This window comes from Coturnix japonica, chromosome 24 (genome assembly GCF_001577835.2).
Source record: "Coturnix japonica isolate 7356 chromosome 24, Coturnix japonica 2.1, whole genome shotgun sequence".
NCBI classification, from domain to species: Eukaryota; Metazoa; Chordata; class Aves; order Galliformes; family Phasianidae; genus Coturnix; species Coturnix japonica.
This window is the reverse complement of record NC_029539.1, coordinates 3587040-3606992: the sequence shown is the minus strand read 5'-3', so window position 1 is coordinate 3606992 and position 19953 is coordinate 3587040. Positions and strand designations below refer to the sequence as shown.

The 19953-nt window shown below is 52.7% G+C and overlaps 2 protein-coding genes across 3 annotated transcripts in view; one reads left to right on the top strand and one right to left on the bottom strand.

The window, feature by feature from the left end:
- The window catches only part of CBL (Cbl proto-oncogene), a 32473-nt gene extending 23669 nt beyond the window's left edge, over nucleotides 1-8804 (top strand). Inside the window, exons 12-16 of the mRNA XM_015884016.1 lie at nucleotides 773-867; nucleotides 1399-1554; nucleotides 1736-1839; nucleotides 2344-2526; nucleotides 4469-8804. Of these exons, the coding sequence (XP_015739502.1) occupies nucleotides 773-867; nucleotides 1399-1554; nucleotides 1736-1839; nucleotides 2344-2526; nucleotides 4469-4749 (819 nt within the window). The 3' untranslated portion in view covers nucleotides 4750-8804. The remainder of the gene's footprint in view (nucleotides 1-772; nucleotides 868-1398; nucleotides 1555-1735; nucleotides 1840-2343; nucleotides 2527-4468) is intronic.
- Nucleotides 8805-11512: 2708 nt separating this feature from the next.
- Nucleotides 11513-18775, bottom strand: MCAM (melanoma cell adhesion molecule). Of its 2 annotated transcripts, XM_015884226.2 has the most exons (15): nucleotides 18667-18775; nucleotides 15614-15741; nucleotides 15323-15542; nucleotides 15172-15242; nucleotides 15001-15088; nucleotides 14711-14890; nucleotides 14504-14631; nucleotides 14257-14419; nucleotides 14049-14170; nucleotides 13803-13941; nucleotides 13593-13714; nucleotides 13371-13506; nucleotides 12784-12925; nucleotides 12332-12449; nucleotides 11513-11725 (listed from the first exon to the last, which is right to left on the bottom strand). In XM_015884226.2, the coding sequence occupies exons 1-15, from the start codon at nucleotides 18758-18760 to the stop codon at nucleotides 11696-11698; spliced, it is 1881 nt and encodes a 626-aa protein (XP_015739712.1). In that variant the 5' UTR covers nucleotides 18761-18775; the 3' UTR covers nucleotides 11513-11695. The 2 variants fall into 2 exon arrangements, with proteins under 2 accessions (XP_015739712.1, XP_015739713.1); XM_015884227.2 differs by lacking the exon at nucleotides 12332-12449.
- Nucleotides 18776-19953: the final 1178 nt, after the last annotated feature.

Sequence of the window (19953 nt, the reverse complement as noted above, 5' to 3'; positions counted from 1 at the left end):
CAGTCCTGAGCCACAGTTTCACAAACCCTGTCCACATTTGGATTATGAAAAACTGACGTCTGTTTTGCATTGGTGTGCTGAAAATGTGTAATTCACACGTCAGATTTCAGTCGTGTAAAACCTGCACACAGTAGCAATGATTAACAGAGTAAAATCTTAGTTACATTTGGGTATGTTACTGTTAATAATGTCATGGTATGTAACTTGGTGGTCCAACATACTGCCCTTTAAGAGAAACCTGAGGCAGTTTGGCTTCCTTTGATTCCATTTGCTTACTTTTTCCTTATAAAATCTCCATCATTCTTGAAAAATAGAATCTGAAACAAGTACATTTTTTAGCCAGATTGTCTAAGAAATTGACACCAGCGCAACTGTCATTCTGTTGCACTTTATTGGACTAGATGATTCTGTGATTCTGTCACTGTGTGTATATATGCTTCTCTACATCCTTTTGCTCTTTTCCCTTATTAACATTTTGACCTTTGGGTCAATTTCAGCTGAGTCTAACAGTCATTGGAGACTCAAAGATAAGAGTTCCTTTGGTTCTTGTGTAAACAGGCAGTTGGCTGGGGGAGAAAAACTCTGCTTGTGCTTCTCAGGAAGGGAAAACTAACACAGAACTGCTGAATTTCTTAAGTCTCAGCGAATGTTTTTGGATAAATGAAGGTGTTTCATTCCCCAATAGGGCATGTTGGGTGGCTGGCTGACAAGTTTTCAACTGCATTGGTAGACCTGGCATTGCTAATTCCTGGGTTGGCATTTTTCCTTTCAGAACTTGAGCACTGGTCCACCAGCAACCTCAGAATGTGAGCATCCCAAAATTAAACCCTCCTCGTCTGCCAATGCTATCTACTCCTTAGCTGCCAGGTATGCTCTTTGCTTGCAAAACGTGTTCTTTCATAAGTTACAGGAAGGTAATTGTAGGTCTCTGCGTGCTGGTGGCAGAGGGAGAGTCTGACATAACTCTGTCCAGCCTTAGTTTCATTCTGAGATGATGGATTCTTCCAAACACACAACCAAGAGAAAGGAGGTGAAATCAGCATCCAGAGGTTTGGGGCTGAGTGCTTACCTTTGGCTGTGGCAGTAGGAAACAGGCTATGGTTGCCATTAGCTCTATCATAAATTTCCTTCTGAGCTGGCCTTTATAAATGCACATTGCAAAGCAGGTGATGTATGATGTGCTGTCAACTGCTTTTTGCATAATGACCTTGTGTCAGTGAGACTTTGCAGCTGGGCTGCTGAGAATACCAAAAGCCAGATTATTTCTCTAGACAGTGTTAATGTAACGTGACTGCTTGTTCCTTCAGCTCTGGCTTTGAAAGGACACGTTGATATTAATTAGATTTAATGTAAATGTTTTTTTTCCTGGTGTTTATATCCTGTTTATTCTGCCTTCAGACCACTGCCCGTACCAAAACTGCCTCCTGGGGAACAGTCTGAAAGCGATGAAGACACTGAATACATGTCACCCTCCTCTCTGCCAGTGGTGCCTCCAGGTCCTGCTGTACAAAAACCAGAGATCAAAATGCCTTTGGAAATGACTCAGAGTTTGCGGTGAGATTCTGTTTGCACTTGCTGTGCTTCCTCCTCACTGCGCTGGGGAAGCGTATTTGTTTAGTAGGGTGGAGGTTTTGTCTTCTCCGTTAGCTGAATTTCCCTGGTGACACTCAGCAGAGTGAACTAGAAATGAAATGTGGCTGCTGCTCACTTGCAGAATGTGTGTTCTCTCCCTCAGAGCTCTGGAGTGTGACCGGCAGGCGGATGGCTGTATGTATGAAGCAATGTACAACATTCACTCCCAAGCAGTGCCCTCTGCTTTTGACACCGTCAACGCTTCTGGTGAGTGGGTGTGCTAAGAAAAAGCCCATCAAAACCAAACAGCTGAGAAACTGAGATGCAATAGATTGACCCCAGTACCAGCTGGAATAGCATTTAGCTTCTTGTGCTGAATGTTACTTGCTTTTGCTGTTAAAATAGCTGTGATGTACATGGAAGCATTTGTATAAGTGCACTGCAAATTGCGTGTGGGGATGCTGGGGAGAAGCATAGCTGGAATGTACTGTAAAATTATCCAGCAGTTGTTGAACAGAATTGCTGTTTTGAAGACTTTGTTTTCTGGGCTTAGTTGCTGTAGGCAGCTGCAGCAGTTGTCAGCCCACATATATGGTAAATATTTTTCATCACATACTACCTTCTGGAAAGAGCTTCCATTGAATATGGGTTCTTGGCAGCAGAGCTTTAGTTCTGTGTCCTGTCAGTGTTTGTGGACACGGGAACAGAGTCTGCCTTGAGAGCCAGAGGCTCTGTTCGGCCCCAGAGCTCAGACTGTGCCTCTTGTTCCAGATGAAGGGGATCTGGCAGCAGCCACTGCCAGCAACGGCCCTGAGGAGTCAGAAAATGAAGAGGATGGCTATGATATCCCCAAACCACCACTACCAGTTGCTATTGCTCGTCGCACACTGTCTGATATCTCCAATGCCACACCTGCCTTCAGCCGAATGTCTTTGGAAAATGACCCAGTAACAGGTTAGAGAACAGCTGTATTCTGGATGTTCTTGTGGGTATTGATGGCTTTGTGTGCAGGCTGTAAAATCAGCTTTACGAAGCAGAATTACTCTGGTCTTTAATTGCACAGTTTGATTTATGACTCCAAATGCACTGCCTCGCTCATTTAAATCACTTAACTAGCAAATCATGATTAAATCACAGTTAGCAAAACCTATTCTCAGCCCGAAGGATATCCCTAAGCCACTCAGTCCTGTAGGACATGGATTCTTTATGTACTATGGCATGAAGCAGAACTTTAGCACTGCTGCTCACATATGGGATGACTGGACTGGCTTCTGCCTGGCTCCAAGGTGGTGGCTGCCAGCAGATGGCACAATAGCACTGCTTGATGCTTTCAATGTCTTTGAGTGAGGACTTGGTGGCTCAGCGAGGTCAGCTTTTTGTCCCCAAAGAAAAAGCAGGGGACATCTTGTCCTTCTGGCTGAGACACGTTCACCAAGGGGAAACCAAAGCCTCATCTCTCCAGGAGCGTTCATGAATAATGCTTGGCGTCGTCCCTGCGACTGCCCTGCAGTGCAAAAGGAAGCTTTGAAACTTCCTGTTGGGGTGCTCTGGGCTTCAGCACATCTGAACTCTGGCCATTTTCCAAGTAAAAGGAGTGAGTTTCTTGTTCCTTGAGCTTCCCGTACCCAAGGCTGCTTGTCCCTTCTATTCACCTGCTTCATTAGTTCCCTCTTTTGGAGCTTTCACTTCCTCAGCTCAGCTCAGAGTTTATTAGATCAGATACATGTATTAGCTGCTGCCACTCCTCTCTGCTTCCTGCCTTTGTCACTGTGTCTGTAGAATGTGGCTGGCAGGGAGAAGAAGTGCAAAGGGAGCTCACATGCTGCTCCCAGATGAACAACTGAGCTTAATCATTGACCCTTCCTTGTTTATACAACCCTGAAATGATAGTGCAGTTGTTCTGCTTTGTAGTGGTAGGAGATCTGCTCATGATGTTAGTTCGCTGGGAAGCATCTGCCGTTGTCTGAATTGTTGGGTATTGGCTGCTGCTGAAGCCTGGTGCTAAGCAAGCCTGACTTCTATGGGATGAATTCTGGCATATTGATGTTCTCATACATTGTGATCTACAATTTAGTTTCTTAATCATTTACCAAAAAAGCTGAGCTGGTAGTCGCCCTTTGAAATTGACCCACGGTGCCTGAAATTGGAACCAGCTGAAGCTGGAACAGCTGTTTCAAAAGCCAGTTTGGGGGAGAGAAGCGGGTAGTCCTTTCTCTCCAATGTACAAAAAGCTTTTTATGAGTAAGAAGCTCGTACTGCGAGGATCAGGGAGATGAACTGCGTTGTGGTTGGTGAGGAAGCCTCAGTGAATTTGTTTCCTTTATCTTAGTGCTTTTGGTCAGAGTCTTTTAGAAAAGCTCCACAATGACGGCTTCATCTCTGCCCACTCCTAAAGAGGGATTGTGTGGGCGTTCTGAGCCTTACAGATCTGAGTGCAGAGAACTCCATCCCGAGTACCTCGAGGAGTTATTCTGGAAGGCAAGTTCAGCTTTCTTTAAGGTGCTGTCTATTCATCATTTGCAAAGTAGGTTTGGTGCAGTCTGTTATGCATTCTTTGTGCTGTTTTATCACAGCAGGACTCTGTCTCACTCTAAGACTGATCCCTCAGCTCTGCTTACGTGGATGCATACCCCCATGGCCAAATTTTTCTTCAGTTTTAATGTAATAAATGGGCCTGATGTACCTATCAAATAATGAATCCCTGTGGCTGCTATTGCACACAGGGAGGGAAGCTGATCTGATCTGTGACGCTGCATGGGACGATGGGCTGACTGGAGAAAGCAACACCAGCTTCGGTGCTGTGTTTAAGTGCCACTTACCAGTCTGATGTCATCCTGTGTTCCAAGCAAGGGTCACGTGCCCTTTCCCAATGTGACGCCTTTATTTCTCCTTCCAGGTTTTTCAGATGGCTCTCAAGTTCCAGAAAGGCCTCCGAAACCGCTGCCACGAAGAATCAATTCCGAGCGCAAAGCAGGGAGCTGCCAGCCAGGAGCAGCCAGCAGCAGCACCGGGGCATCACTGCAGCTCTCCAGCGAGATTGAGAACCTCATGAGCCAAGGCTACTCATATCAGGACATTCAGAAAGCTCTGGTCATTGCACATAACAATATTGAAATGGCCAAGAATATTCTCCGTGAGTTTGTTTCCATTTCCTCCCCTGCACACGTGGCCACATAGCACATTACCTCCACACCTAGAGCTTCTGTGGACCAACTGCCTGGGCAGCCGTAGCCCGGCTACGCACCAAAGGGGAAGGGGGTTCCTTTAGAGACTTCATGCGGAGGTCAGCCCTGCCTCTTAAGAGAATCAGTTATCAGGTTTTTGTGGTTCCAGATTTCAAAGCAGTGAAATGGAATGGAGCGGAATGGTGTTTTATAGAGTGTGTGTCTTGGAGTCCTTTACCCCTACCTCGTGTTTGAGAGAACAGATTTAATTTCCAGGGTGTCGGTAGACGAAGGTTTCATTAGGAGGGATCCCAGAGCTGATGCCCTGGAGGCCGGGGGGAGTGTGTTGTGCTGTGAATTCTAAGTGAGTGCTCTGAGAAACAAAGTCTCCGGGTCGGTGTAGTGTGTCCTGTGGTTCATGGTACTAGGTTTGGTCCTGTTCGCTGCTGTGTATCTTGGCTCAGGCTTTTCAGAGCAGTTGAGAGGTCACTTTCTGCTGGGAATAAATAGGAGACCTTGGAAGAAAGGTCTTGATTGCTTCCTGTTTGCCACGGCGTTTCCCTCTTACCTGTAACAGTAGCATTTATTGCTTATGATTTGAGTTGTCCTTTTCTGCTTGGAGATAGCCTGACCAGCATCTGCCAGGTGTTTTGAATCTTGGAGCTGGATTGCTGTCGTAAGTGTCCTCGTGCCAGCTGTGCTGGCAGCGCCAGATTCCAGGGAGCAAGATGTGCTGAAAGCTCTGCATGTTTTGGAGAGGTGGGAAGAAGCTGAGCCGAGAGCAGAGAACTGGCTGCTGCTGTTCCTTTTGTAGCCTTGAGCCTTCCATGCTTTCGGTGCTCCAATTGCAGCCCTGTTGGGCTTAAGCAGCATCACCAGGCACTCACTCTTTCTCTAGGAATATTGCACCTGGTAAATACGATGTGTTATTTATCTTAACTGCATGGTGGCTGTCGCAGACTCGTGGCCTTCACGCACATTCCGTCGTCTCCTTCAGACATCTTTCTTGGGAGCCAGTTGTCTTTGTGCCAGGCTGTTGTGTGGGGCTGGTAGATGCAGCTGATGTATTTGTTGGTATCTTACCTGCTTTGAAGTAAAATAAACTCAGCAGTTTCTCTGCATGGCTATCGAAACAACACGGGGGCTCTTTGCACTGCCCTTACTCCAAGGAATTACCAGAGCTTGTGTTGAAGCAGATCTGGGAAACCTCTGCATTTGTAAAACAATCACACTGAGCTTTACAAGTCAGAACTGGGCAGTTACTTCACAAAAACCTGACTTGCATACTCAGCTACTTAACTCAGTGCATAATTTGCCTGGAGTGTGAGAAGCATAGTTCCTCTGGAGGGGATTTAAATGGAGCAGGGATCCGCAGGTCACAGCCTGCTGCATGAAGGGTGCTCTGTGCGAACCAAGGGGCTGCTCGCCTTGCACAGCATGTCCTGCATTGCTTGCATCACTGAGAGGGCAGCAGCAGTCACTGGGCAAAGGGTTACGACGTGAAATATTATTGCTGGAGTGCTGGCGGCTGTTGGATGCAGTTGAAGCTTTTAAAGGATCTGGTTGCTGCTTCCAGATCTGAGCGAAGCAACTTGCAGTTTGCAGAGGGGGACTTGACCAGTGTTAGCATAGGAAACTAAGCATCAAATGTTTGTTCTGTGTGGAGTATTGGTATTTCTCTAAATCTACAGCTTTGTAAATTGATAATGTGGGGTCCACGTAGTTTAAAAGCATGAGCTGTCTCACCTCACTCCCCTCCTTTCTGTATTTCTCTGAAGCTGTAAGGAGATCTCTTAAGTGCAACACTTAAGGCCATCACTGCTGTTGCTATTTTGGGGCTGGGGCTGAAATTGCAAATGCAGCACGATGCTGAGATCGCTGTCAGCCAGCAACGTGCTCTGCAGTGCTGCAGAGAGGTCAGGCAGCCAAGAGCAGGGTCTGGCCTGGCAGGGAGGCTGATGTCTGTGCATGCTGTGCTTGGGGAAGCAGAGCTGCTCCCTCTCCTGTGCCCACAGATTCAGCAGTTGTGAGCCTGACCATCCAGTCCTACTGCTTGGGTGTTATTTTCTGGCTTTCTCCTGGAGACCCACATAAAAGAACGTGTTGTGAGGGAGCAACTGCTCTGTATTTCCCTCCTCTCCAGTGCTGCCACTCACTCCGTGTTGCTGTTGGAGCCACTTCAGTTCTGCCTTGCTGTGTAAACTCAGCCTAAGTGTGCTCAAGTGTGGCGTGAGGCTGCAGCACACAGGCAGGGCTGCTAGGAGCCAAGTGCAGCCAGCTGGAAAGCCTTAACTCTTGTCCTGCACAGCGTGTGCCATTGGAGTAGTGATGCCCCATCCCCTTCTAGCCCTTGATTCCAGGCTGGCCGTGATGCTGAACGACCCACACGCAGCAGAGCTTTATACAGGCCTGTCTCTGGGGCTGTGTGTGCCAAGGGATGTTGTTCCAGGTATTAGAGATTAGAGAGAGCAATCTTTGTGGCATGTATCACTAATTCTTCTGCATGTGTCTTTTCCGTGCACTGTTTGTGTCTCCAACTGAGTTAAGAAACTTAAGCCTTGGCTTTTCTTCCTTAGATGTGTGTTTGCTTGCACCACTGAAGTGCAGCAGAGTCCTGCCTGTGTTTTATGGCTGTGCTCTGTGAAGTCCACCCAGGCACTGTGTACAGTGTATTTTTCTTACTGTTTTTCTTTCAGAAAGGTGAGCCTGATGCTATTTTCTCTTCCTTTCCTTTCACCTCCTTGTTCTTTATTCTGCTTTGTGATGCTACTTTTAAACAAGAGAAACCCAAAATGTCTTGTGCCTTTCTTAAGGGAACGCTGTGTCACCGGGCTGGATCTGGGTATCCCTGTGTGGAAAGGAAGAGCCCCGTGCTGCCTTTGAGATACATTATAAGGTGTGAACAGGAGGGGTGAGAGAGGTGGGCAGTTGTCACTTCAACACTGTGTTTTGTAGCATTTCAGCTGTGGAGGTTTCCTACTCTACCTATTACTAACAGTGACTTGTCTGCACTGGTGCTGCACTGAGCTCGGTGTGAAGAATTGGAGGACCAGTATTGGTTTTGCTTGTGATAAAATACGAGTTCTGTTTATGATTAAATATACTGTTTTTCCCCCCCCAACCTGCCAAGCCAGGACACAAAGCAAGCAGAAAACCCTTTATGCAATGAGGGCTGGGGCTGTGGGAGCAGCAGGAAAGCAGCACACATCATCTATCTGCCCCACTGACTTGGTGAGTCGGATGCCACCACAGCTGAACGGGATCCTGCAATGAGACATATCCTGTCAGGAGTTTGCTTTAGCTTCATCTGCAGCACTGCCCTGCTCTGCATGTCCCTGCACAAGCTGCAGGTGAAGGTGTGCAGCCCCTGCTTTGTGCATAAGGGCTCTGCTGCTCAGTGTGCTGCTCCCTGCATGAGGCTCACTGCATTACTGCAGCCAATCCCAAGGTAGGGTCATTACTGTACATGGTTTTTGTTCAGTTGGTTGGCTGTTTATTTGTTGAGCAATTACAAAATGCAGCTCCCAGGGCACTGCCTTCAAGGTGCCACATTGGAAATGAGAGGGGAATAAGGACACTTAAAAGTTCCTCCTTGAAATGGTTTTGATTTGAAACTCCTGGCAGGGGAGGAGCAGCTGAATGACAAATACCCATTTGTATAATATCAGTGTTAAAAACGTTGAGATTTTCACACACACACACAAAAAAATATTTAAAAAAAAAAAACAAAGTATAATAGTGTCATTAATATAAAATATAATAGCAGTATTTAATCCTTTCAGATCTGTAAAGAATAAGGAAAAACAGAAGGTAAATATTCTTACAGAGAGTAGCTGAGCTTTAAGGTTCACTTGGTTTAAAGTCCTCATTTTGTTTGCAAATGCATTGTTAATGTTTAGAGGTTATACTAATGTTATTTATTAATTGTTTCCATTTCTTGTGTGCTGCCCACTAAAGAGCTTCTTTGGGATTTCATTCACCTTGTGTCGGTTAAAAAAAAGAAAAGAGTGAGAAGAAAAACGAAACAAAAGTTTTATTTTTAAATAAAATTTCCTTTGTTGTAGCAGATGGGCTGAGTTGTGTTGGTTCTGTGGGTCCTGGAAGAACATCCAGCTGGAGTCAGCCTGATCAAAGCAGCCGAGCCTGGGATGGTGCGTTAATGCTATTAAGTCTATTGATAGAGCACATCGTATTGTACTAATCTTCATTAACAGGTTCTAGAATCCATAAGAATCTGTGAGACAGAGTCACATCAACAACTTTATTCCTCTCCTTTAAGGGTACAAAAGGAATCTGGTCTGTAGTTGGGGGATCCTTAAGCATCACAGCCGCTCTACTAGAGCCCATCTGCCTCTCATAATGTCCATTAGTCTATTGCAGTAGGTGCTGATCTGTTCTTGCACTTGCTACATCTAGTTTATATATCTCTTACATAGTTGTGGAATGCAGATCTTGCAGTGTTCAAGAAGCATCTGGATAGGGAGCTAGGAGATATGGCTTAGTTGTTTTATGTAGGTATGGTAAAGGGAGGATGGCTGGACTAGATATAGGTCCTTTCCAACCTTGTGATTCTATGATTCTATGTATAGAGAGCAGAAGTGATGGGTATAAATGCATTGTATAACATACCTAGTGTCCTCATGAGGTCTAATGAATGCATCATGTTTAATGAACCCTGTGGGGCCTTGGGGCTTGTACAGAAGCAAAGATGTGCTTAGAACTGCCTGCCCTGAGTTGTGTGGACTAGATAAATAGGAGTAAAATGAAGATACAGGGCACAGAGGGGCTCACATGAAGTCAAATCACATCAAATAAGTGGTCCTAAAGGATCCTAAAGGATCGTCATAACCTCAATTGAGGTTAATTGGGGTCAGACGAGGACACAGAGGTCAAATGAGGACACAGAGATCAAGTGAGGTCAAATCAAATAGAATAAGCGTTCCTAAAGGTCAAACGAGGTTAATTGAGGTCAAATAAGGACAGAAAAGTCATATGGGGTCACAGATGTCATACAAGGCCAAATCACATAAGTGGTCCTAAAGGTCAAATGAGGTTGATTGGGGTCAAATAAGGACACAGAGGTCACATGAGGACACAGAGGTCAAACAAGGTCAAATCACTTAAAATAAGGGATCCTAAAGGTCAAATGAGGTTAATTGGGGTCAAATGAGGACACAGGGGTTGAACTGGATGTGAAATAAGTGGTTCTAGTTGTCCATGTTGGTTTATTTCCCCCTTACAATGATGGAGGGGTGTTGGTTCCCACTTTGTATCTCAGGCCCCACGAGTGGCTCATGCTATAGTAGAATCAATCACCTTCAGTTATTACCTACCCTAATTCTGTTAGAATCTGAGACCTGTTAGAATTTAGTCTCACATCTATGAGAAACTAAACGTATTTGTTCAATGGATTCAATGGAGAATGGATGGATCGGTTGCTATTGAGTGGGTACGGATCCAGTAGTTGGCCATTCCCACCATTGAGAACCCCATAGAACAAAGCAGAGCATCCCCCCCAACCCCAACAAGGACCAAAGCAACCACCAAGTGTTGAACCCGGTACTTTATTTTCACATATATATATATATAAAAAAACAAAACAAACCTTGCAAATATCAGACAAAAAAAAAAGAACTCCTGGAAATGTACACACACCATCCAACAGAAATATATATATAAACTGAAGCATCTGTTTCCACAACGTTTGCAGCTCTGGAGGTTGAATGGAGAAGGGGGGGGGGCAGCTGTCCCTCCTCCCAGTGACCTGAGGTCCTGCTGCAATGCAGGGTAGGGGGAGGAAGAGCTGGGGGGGAAGAGGAAGGGATGGGGGGGGATGGGGAGGCTCTGGTTGTTCTGATCCCTTGTGTGGGGGAAGGTGGGGGAGGAAGAAATGAAGTAGTTTTCCCTGGGGGTGATTTATTGTAGGGGGAAGAGAAGAGAGGGGGAAGAAGAGAGGAGAGGGGGAAGAAGAGAGGAGAGGGGGAAGAAGAGAGGAGAGGGGGAAGAAGAGAGGAGAGGGGGAAGAAAGAGAGGAGAGGGGAAGAAGAGAGGAGAGGGGAAGAAGAGAGAGAGGGAGAAGAAGAGAGAGAGGGAAGAAGAGAGGAGAGGGGGAAGAAGAGAGGAAGGGGGAAGAAGAAGAGGAGAGGGGAGAAGAGAGGAGAGGGGGGAAGAAGAGAGGAGCGGGGGAAGAAGAGAGGAGGACGGGAGGAAAAGGGAATAGAGGGAAAAAAGGATGGGGGGAAAAGGGGGGAGAATGAGGGGGAAGGAAAAGAGGGGAGAAATGGGGGGTGGGATGTTTAGGGGGAAAATGGGGAAGGAGAAAATGGGGGAGAAGAAGAGGAAGAGGAAAGAAGACAACAAAATGAAGAAGAAAAAAAAAAGGAAAAGGGAATAAAACAACAAATCCAGCCCTGAGCCGGCGCTGCCTGGCGCTGCCCTCGCATTCCTTCGGCTCACACCCAAACTCAACCATCCCACCTCCCTCCCTATTACACACAGCCCCAAACATGGGGAGCTCAGAGCTCTGGCACCTGTCTGAGAGCAAAGCCCTCCCCCACATCCCCTAATAGAGCCCTTCCCCTCCCAGCTGCACACCCCCCCCCATGTGCCTATAGACTGCCTGGGGCATCCCGCTGCAAAAGCAACGCATCCAAACCTCCTCACACACGTACAGAACAGGTTTCCATTACAAAAAAAACGAAACTAAAAGAAACAAGAAAAGCCTCCAAACCCTTCCATCAGGTAGATAAGCCGAGTGGGGTGTGAGTATTGCTGTTGGCTTCTCCGTAGCAGTAAGCGAAGTCTGCTGCTGAGCCGACAACCCGTCAGCCCCGCTGTGAGCTGTCGGGGGGGGTCGCTGCCTCTGGCTGTGGCCCCCAGGTGTGGGGCAGGGGGGGGATAAGGCCATCCAAGAGCAGGGAAGGATCGAAGGATGAAAGCACTTAGGAGATCGCCCTCTCTTAGTTTCTCAGATCGATGTATTTCTCGCTCTTCAGGCCAATAGAAGAGAAATAGGGGGGGGAAGGAGGAAAGCAGTTAGTTAATAAAACAAAACAGGTGGGGGTAAGAACAGGAGTGTGTGCCATTCCCAGGGCATGGAGCAGTGAGCTGTGCTGGCAGCAGGAGGGGCTGGGGCCATTCTAAACTAATGCTAACAGGAGCACAGCCTGCTCAGTGCTGCTCTATGGGATGAGCACACAGAGCCCAGCCCTGGCACAGTGACAGCCTGGCAGGGCACTGGGGGCTCTGAGCCCTGGGAGAGCCATCTCAGCCTGCAATGGGCTGAGCTCTGCCAGGGCTGGTCGTGCAGCCGCTTCCCCAGCACCCCTGGGGCAGCCTGCAGGGCTCACAGCCAGGCAGCTGTTTCCTGAAGTGCTCAGGGCTGGCACAGAGCAGAGCTGGCAGAGCAGCCCTATATATCCTCAAAGCAGCACATCATCCCCTTCCCCTCCCTCCCAGCCCCTCCTCGAGCGCTGCTGATGGATGATGGAGGCCCATGCAGGGTGGGGGGAGGCTGCGAGAGGAGGAAAGCGTTACCTGGAGCACCTCTGGCTGCTGCAACAGCCCTGGCCCCAGCTCACGATGCTCGGTCCTACCTGGTCAGCAGCCGACCTCTTCTCTCCGTTGGCACCCTGCAGGAGCCCAGCCTCTTCGGAAAGTTTATCTGACTTAACTTCAACTACATTCTTGTCTTTACGTGCCTCTGGCTTTGTGCTAAGGGAGGGAGGTGACAACTTTGAGACATCTTTGCCATAGCCAAGGGCACGTGGCTGGGGGATAGAGAGGCAAACCGAGCCCCCAGGCTCCACCTTGGGGGATGCCATAGGGCAGGGGGTGGCTGGGGACGATGCTCCAGCTGGGGGAAGCCCTGTGCTGTACAGCCCCTCCCTGGGGATGGGTCCCTTTGGCTGCTCTAAAGCTCTGCTCCTTCCTCAACGCGGGAAGCTGGAAGCGGCCCAGCCTGCCATGCTGGGCAGGGGGAGGTGGGATGGGATGGGAAGCGGTGGTGATGGCAAAGCAGCTCTGCCCCGAGGGCGGCGGTGCTTACATGTCCTGTTTGCCGCTGCGGCCACATGAGATCTTGCCTTTCTTGTGCAGGAAGTAAATGATGGAGCCCAGCACGGCCACCACAAGGATGCAGACGATGATGGCCACGATGATGATGCCTTTGCTCTCTGATGTCTTTTGATCTAGACAGGAGAGGAGAGGAGGGGGTGAGCGTGCATCACATCTGTGCTCCCAGGGGTAAGAAAGGAGCTCCTTCCCCAGCAAAGCACCAGCTGCTGCCTGCAGGACGCATGGAAATGACAGAACCACGAAGGTTAGAAAAGACCTCTAACAACACCGAGTCCAACCCCAACCCTGTCTCCAAGTGCCACGTATCCACAGTCCTTGTAGAGCTCCGGGTATGGTGACACCACAACCCTCCCAGCCATCCCTTTGCACCCTTGCTGGCTTTGCTGGGCAATAGAATGAGACCAAGCAGCAGCTTTTTCACCCCTGCAGGTGGAGACAGAGCCTCATTCCTTGTCTGAACAGGGAGAGGAGCAGCAGATGCAGAAGGCTCCCTCCCCAGGCCAGACAGCAGCATGACTCTCAGTGGCACAGAGCAGAAATAGGGGCAATGGGGCTCACCCAGCAGCTGGATGTGCTTCTCGCTGACCCCCAGAGCATTGGACACCCGGCATGTGGCTCCTGCCCGCAGCAGGTCGTGGCTCACACGCACCGTCAGGTTGCTGGCAATGTGCTTGTTCTCCATGTACTCGTGGGTCTGTAGGGATATGGGAAGCACAGGGCTCAGCACCCACACACAGTCCCCATCCCGAGAGCCACCCACGGCCCCCACCCATCCCTCACCGTCCCATTGATGCTCCAGTGGATGGAGGGCTGGGGGAAGGCGATGGCCTTGCAGGTCAGGTTGATGACTTCATCCTGCCGCACGTACAGCGGGGAGCTGATGGCCACAATGCGTGGTTCCCCTGCACGGAGAGACAGCGAGTGTCTGCATCTCCCCATGGGATGGGGCTGATGGAAGCAGCATGATGCTCATCCCATCTCCATCCTTACCCCGCACAGCCACGGCCACCTGCTTGCTCTGCTCCAGCCCTGGCACGCTGCGAGCCTGCACTCTGCAGCTGAAGTTACTGGAGGTCTCAAAGGTGAGGTTGCTCAGGTGGAGCTGGTTGCCTTCCGCCACCTTCCTGCCCTGTTGGAGAGGGAAACCCAGGGCTGGGGGTCAGCACCTCCCACATCCCATGGCAGGAATGGACCCCAAGGGGCAGCCCAGCACGCCAATACCCGAGCATTGCTCACCTTTGCATCCCTCCATTGGTAATCCAGGGCCACGGGGCTGTGGGCATTGCAGCTCAGCTTCACACTGTCCCCTTCATGAAGGGGTGAGGACGGCTCCATCTTCACCTGGACCCCTTCGATGTCTAGGAGAGGGATGTGGAGCAGGGCAGTGTGAGCAGAGGGATGGGGTACCACCCGCAGGGCACAGTGTGCCATCCCCCAGCCTTACAGTTCACCATCAGCTCCACATCCCCTTCATGTTGTGTCATATCATCCAAGTCCAACGTCTGGCACCTGTACAGCCCGCTGCTGCTCTTGTTAACATCGTGCAGCATCAGCACACCGTTGTTGGTGTCAGCCAGCGAGGTCATATCCTGCCAGCTGTCCTCCAGCTGTGGGGACAACACAACCCTCAGCCCCTCCACACTGGGACAGGGGATGCCAAAGGAGAGGGGTCTGACCCTGCCCCCCTTTACCTCTCTCTTGAAGAAGCTAAAGACAGGGGCCGGATTCCCATCAGCATCACAGACCAACTTCACATCATCCCCTTCCTTCACCATCCCCGAGTTGCTCACCACGCGCAGCTCCACATGCTCCGTGGGGTCTGTGGGAGGAGGGAGCAGGCAGGGTGGGTGCAGGTCCCGACCCACAGCACTGCAAACAGCCCCTGCCCCCCAACTCACAGAACACGGTGACGTTCACCCGTATAGAGTCCTTGGTGAGCATCTGTCCCCGCAGCCAGTAATGCACAGTGCAGTGGAAGAGGGAGCTGCGGTCCTCCCTTGTCACCTTGCTGAACAGCGTGCTGACCACCGTGTACAGCCCATTCGACTGGCGGACCAACGTGGTCAGGATCTTTGTCTCTGCAAGAGATGCAGATGCTGTTCCCATCCCACAAGCATGGAGGGCACAGCTATCCCGTCCCTCTGATGGAGGGATGCGGTTCTCCATCCCCATCCCCATCCCAACTCACTGTCCTCCTCCTGCAGCAGCGGCTCCCCGTTCTTGTACCAGGTGATGTTGGGGGACGGGAAGCTGTTCTCGCTCCTGCACTGAGCAATCTGCAGCAGCAGGGAGCACCATGGGCACGGCACAGCCCTGGGGGTGCCCCTGTGGGGATGGGGAATTGGGGACCTCTCCTCACCTCCGACATGTCGCTGTTCTGTGCGGGGATGCCGGCCGAGTTGGGTGTGATCTCAGGGGGAGCGGGGACCTCTGGAAGAAGCCACTCCATGTATTAGGAGGAGCAGGACAGGATCCCCCCCACCTCACACCACGGCTGCCCTATCACTCACTGTATGTGTAGAGCTCGGTGTGGTTCTCCCCCACACCCCGTCCGTCAGCCCCAACCCGGCAGATGAAGGTCCTGGCGTTGTCTTGCCTTGTCACCTTGCTGATGGACAGAGCCTTGTCCTCCCCCACCGACAGCCTCTCGCCGTACTCCGTCTCATCTATCCGTGCCCCACTGGCGGTGATGACGCACAGCCTCACCCGATTGGAGTGCCCATGGTTGACCTGGGGACCAGCCCGATGTAGAACCCCTTGGACAGCCCCAAGTTTGGCCATCCAACCCCAACATCACTCACATAGAACCACTCGATGGAGGTGAAGGAGACGTTCCCAGGGATGGAGAAGCCGCACTCCAGTCTGGCTGTGCTCCCAATCTCCACTTCCAGCACTGCTGGCATGTGGACCTCCAGCCTGCCAGATACACCTGGGGGAGGAACAGCACCCTCACATCACATCCCCAGCACAGCAGGACCAGGGATCACCCCAGGTCTCCACCCTAAGAGCCAGCAACCCAAGCACCCTCCCTGCAATATAAAGGTGAGCTCCTTGTTATATCCCTGCTTGCAGCATGGGGGCCTGCAGCACTAATGGAGCACCTGGCCTTGCTCCAAGGTAATGGCTATTGATCCAGAGCCCGGAGCTGCCCTGCACTGAGACTGAGCAGCCCCAGCTCAGAGCTGTGTCATGGCACGGATGGCACAGCAGTAAAGCAACGAGCCCCTGGATGGGATGGCAATGGGGAGCCCAGGAATGGCTGTGCCCACCACCCAGTATGAGAACGGGAGATAAGAGGGCTGTAGGAAGGCAGCTGTGTCAACAGCCACCTGATAGCACTGCTTGGTGACAGCCACACAGCAGCTTCAAAGGGTAACGCCGTGCCCATAAAATGCTCTGTGTGAAGTGGGCACAGCCCCAAAATGCAGCCAGGAGCCCTTATCTGCCATATCCAAAGTGCTGGCTCACACCACCAGCACAGCTGGGACAACACAGCAGCCCACTCCTGCCCCTCAGCACTTCCATAGGCACAGCACAGCTGGCACTAAGCAGAGGGACAAACAGCGTGCAGGAAAAAGAGATGTTGGATAAACAGGTGAAAGCCCCAGAGATAAAGTGTGCAATGGGGTCAGGAAACTGCACTGAGTGCAGAACAGGAGGCACCTGGCCCTGAGCTGGCACCCACAGACATGGGCATGTCAGGCTCTGCTCCCCAGCCCCAGGAAAGCTGCAGCTCACAGAGCTCACCCACTCAGCATGACAGCCCCCAGCCTGGCCGCCAAGCAGCCGAAACCATGAACTCACAGCTGGGGAATGGCTGGCATCCCTGGCTGGCAGCAGGAACCCCTCCTGCTCCATTGGTTGCCCTTGAAGAGGCCAACAGGGAGACTGCAGCCCCCTCCCCACCTCTCCTTGCTCCCCACCTCCCCCAGGACAGGTTGGATACCCAGTGTGAAGGGCTCAGCCAGGCACCAGGCTATAAGGAGCAGCTGGTGACACCTCAGGCACTGCTGAATGGGGACACAAGGACAGACCCCCCTCAACCCAGCGATGGGTTCTCCAGTCGGGCTGGAGAACTATTGGCCATGCACGGGCTGCAGAGCTGAGCTCCAGCTCTTAACACTGAGCCCTGAGAGGCTGGCATAACTCCAAAGGGAGACCTCGAGATGCGGAGGGGCCGCCTGCAGCAAGTGAGCCGGGAAGGGAGGAGAGCCCCCGTGCCTTTCCATCTGGCTGGCGGACAGGCGGCCCGCAGCCAGAGCTCTGCAAGAACAAAGATTTGCTTTTAGAGCAGAGGAAGGGGGTGGGGAGCAGCACGGCCCCTCCAGCAGCCGACTGCAGAGCAGAGGTGTGCAGGCAGCACACGGAGCTGAAGGGCTTGGGGGGGGGATGCAATGGGGTTCTGCTTCCTATTGGGGGGAGATGGGGATGGTGATGGAGCCAATGCTGTGCTGCCATCCCAAAGCCCCCAGTAAACTTCCCCAATGGGAATGGCAAATCTCACACTCAACCCCAACAGCCCCACTGCGTATACCCCCATGTGAGGGTGCACAGCAAGCCACCATCCTGCCTGGGAACGGCTTTGGCTGCAGCCCCTGATGGTTCTGGGAAGCATCAAGCCCTTCATAGCAGCTCTGCTCGCCAACACCATCGTGCTGCCAACCAATGGGTGCTTCACTCGACACGTGTGCTGCGAGGAAGGGGATCCCAGCACGGGTTGGGGGTGGGAGCTCAGCTCTCGGCCCAGGCCTCAATCAAAGCAGGGTTACCCCCGTGTTGTGCTGTAGGGAGGTAGGGGTGAAGCATGGGGACCCCCGGTATGGGGAGGGCACGGTGTGGGGCAGGAAGCACAGCCCATAAACCAGGGGAAAATGGACTGGAAAGAGGATAAAAAAAGAAAGAGTGTAAAAAGCCAAAAGAAACACGGCGCTTGGGGAAAAACTCCTTAGAAGGAAAGGGGTGGATGCTTCCTAACGGCTTGACCGAGGCATCCCGTGCACACGGGACACACGTGCGGGCACAATGCCCTCACCTCAGCCCCATAGAGCACAGGGATGGGGCTACCACCAACCACCTGCCCATGGGGATACAGAGGGCATCCCTTACTCTGTGCTGCTTTAGGGGGCTGCAAAGCGGCCCCACGGACAGCACTGCACACACACACACATACATATATACACACACATCCACTCCTGAAGCGGAGCATGGGGACTTGTAGGGCGGGGACGGGCTCGGGGATGGGGGCGGGGGCTGCTCCCACCCCGCTCCCCCGCAGCACGGTTTTAGCATTCCTGGACTCTGGCCAGGCGGTGCCCGAAGGGCGTCAGCTCCCCCCGGCTGTCTGCACTACAGCCTGAATGGGGAACGGCCCATGGGGCCCTGCAGGTCCATTTGGGGAGGGGGAGCAGCACAACCCCCAGCCCCACACATCCCAAATGCAGGAGCGGGGTCTGGCCATATCCCAAGCACGGGGAGAGGTGGGGAAGGGGACCCTGCGAGCACCATTTCCCAGCACTAAATCAACTGCGCCCTGCTCCCGTCTCACATAGGGCTGCACCCCGCAGCACGACCCCAAAAGCAGCAGCATTCCACCAAAACCAGCTGCACTCAGCGCCCTGCTGCTAAAGCGGCTGCACCCCATAAAGCCTGAAAGCCAAATGCACCCCACGAGCAGCCCCACCCCACGAACACCCTACAAACCAACCGCATCCCAACAGCGAATCACCCCGTCCCACCCCATGTCGGGCTGCATCCCCCCTTTCTCCCCCCCAGGTGTTCCCGGTGCCACACCCCACAACCAGCCCCGCAGTCCCGCAGGTGCTCCCGGATCCTCCCGACCCCCAGCCCCACTTACCGCAGCACAGCAGGAGGCACAGGAGGGGCCAGCAGCCCCAGCCGCCCCTCCAGCCCCAACCGCAGCTCGGGGCCGCCCGCCGCCCCCCAGCCATGCCCGCTGCCACCGCCGCCCGTCCGCGACTGAGCGGGACCCGCTGCCTGACGTCAGGAGGAGGAGGAGGAGGCGGAGATGAGGAGGAAGGCGCGGTGCTGCTGCCCCCCACCCGCGGCCCCTTATCCCCCCCCAGCGGTCGCGCGGTGCCGAGCTCCGCTCCCCTTTTTCCCCCTCCCACCGCCCCACCCCGATGCCGACTCGGTTCGGTTCCGGAGCCGGGTTCCTTTAGCGGCTCATTCCTGCCGCCCCGCCCGCCCTGCCTGGGCTTGCTCAGGTTGTTGGGAGCAGACAGGGAGGCGCTGGAGGTGGGAACCCCTCGGGGGTTGGGGGGCGGGGTGGGAGCGGGCTGCCGTTCTATGGGAATAGCAGACAGGGGCTCGGGCCGCCCCATAAAGCAGCCCCCAAAGCGGCTGGCTCACCTTGAAGCCACGGATTGAGGCTCGGGAACAGCCGGGAGAACGAAATACCTTTTGTCGTTAACAGCCCATACAGACCCCCATCCTTGTGGCTTTGCCCCCAGACCCCGCTCTCCGTACCGGCAGGGATGCTCGCTGCCAACCCGAGTCCCTTCCCTATAGCAAAACCCCACGGAGGGGCCCCATGGCACAAAGCTGCCCCCCAACCCCCGCGCAGCTGCTGAATGGGGCGGCTGTGGAAGAGCCGAGGTTTGTACGGCCGGGGCACAGGGCTGGCTGGGGGCCGGACGGGGGCGGTGGGGCGGACAAGGCTGCTATTATCCAGGGGAAATCACCCGTCCCCAACGCAACCCCACTGAGACCCATTCCCAGCGCAAGCCCAAAGAGCAGAGCAGCCCTCAATCCGCGCTGCAGCCCGTCTGTGCCTCAGTGTCCCTATTCTCCATCAGATCTAGGCTGGGGGATGAAGCACCAGAGCTCCCTCGAAGCCCCTCCTGCCCTCTTCCCATCTGCACCCAAAGCTCGATGACCCTTATCCTGCTGCAGACAGGGTGCCCACCTCCAGCTCTGCCCCCCTGTGCTTTGATTCTGCAACACGGACCCTGGGACTGCACACCTCTACCCACCCCACCCAGCCCCTCTCTATGCCATCAGTCCCCTCAGCATCCCCATTCTCACCCCCCAGCCCCTGCAATGCCCCACACCAGCCCTCACCATGCCCCTTCCTTGCCCCCTCCTGCCTTGGCTGAGTGCCTGAGCAGCCCCCCCCCCATAT

Coding starts and splice junctions, on each gene's coding strand:
- MCAM (XM_015884226.2), bottom strand. CDS start 18,760: ATGGCTGGGGGGCGGCGGGCGGCCCCGAGCTGCGGTTGGGGCTGGAGG. Junction 15,243..15,322: donor CACCGAGCTCTACACATACA/GTGAGTGATAGG, acceptor GGCTTCTTCCAG/AGGTCCCCGCTCCCCCTGAG. Junction 13,507..13,592: donor ACTGGAGCATCAATGGGACG/GTGAGGGATGGG, acceptor ATATCCCTACAG/ACCCACGAGTACATGGAGAA.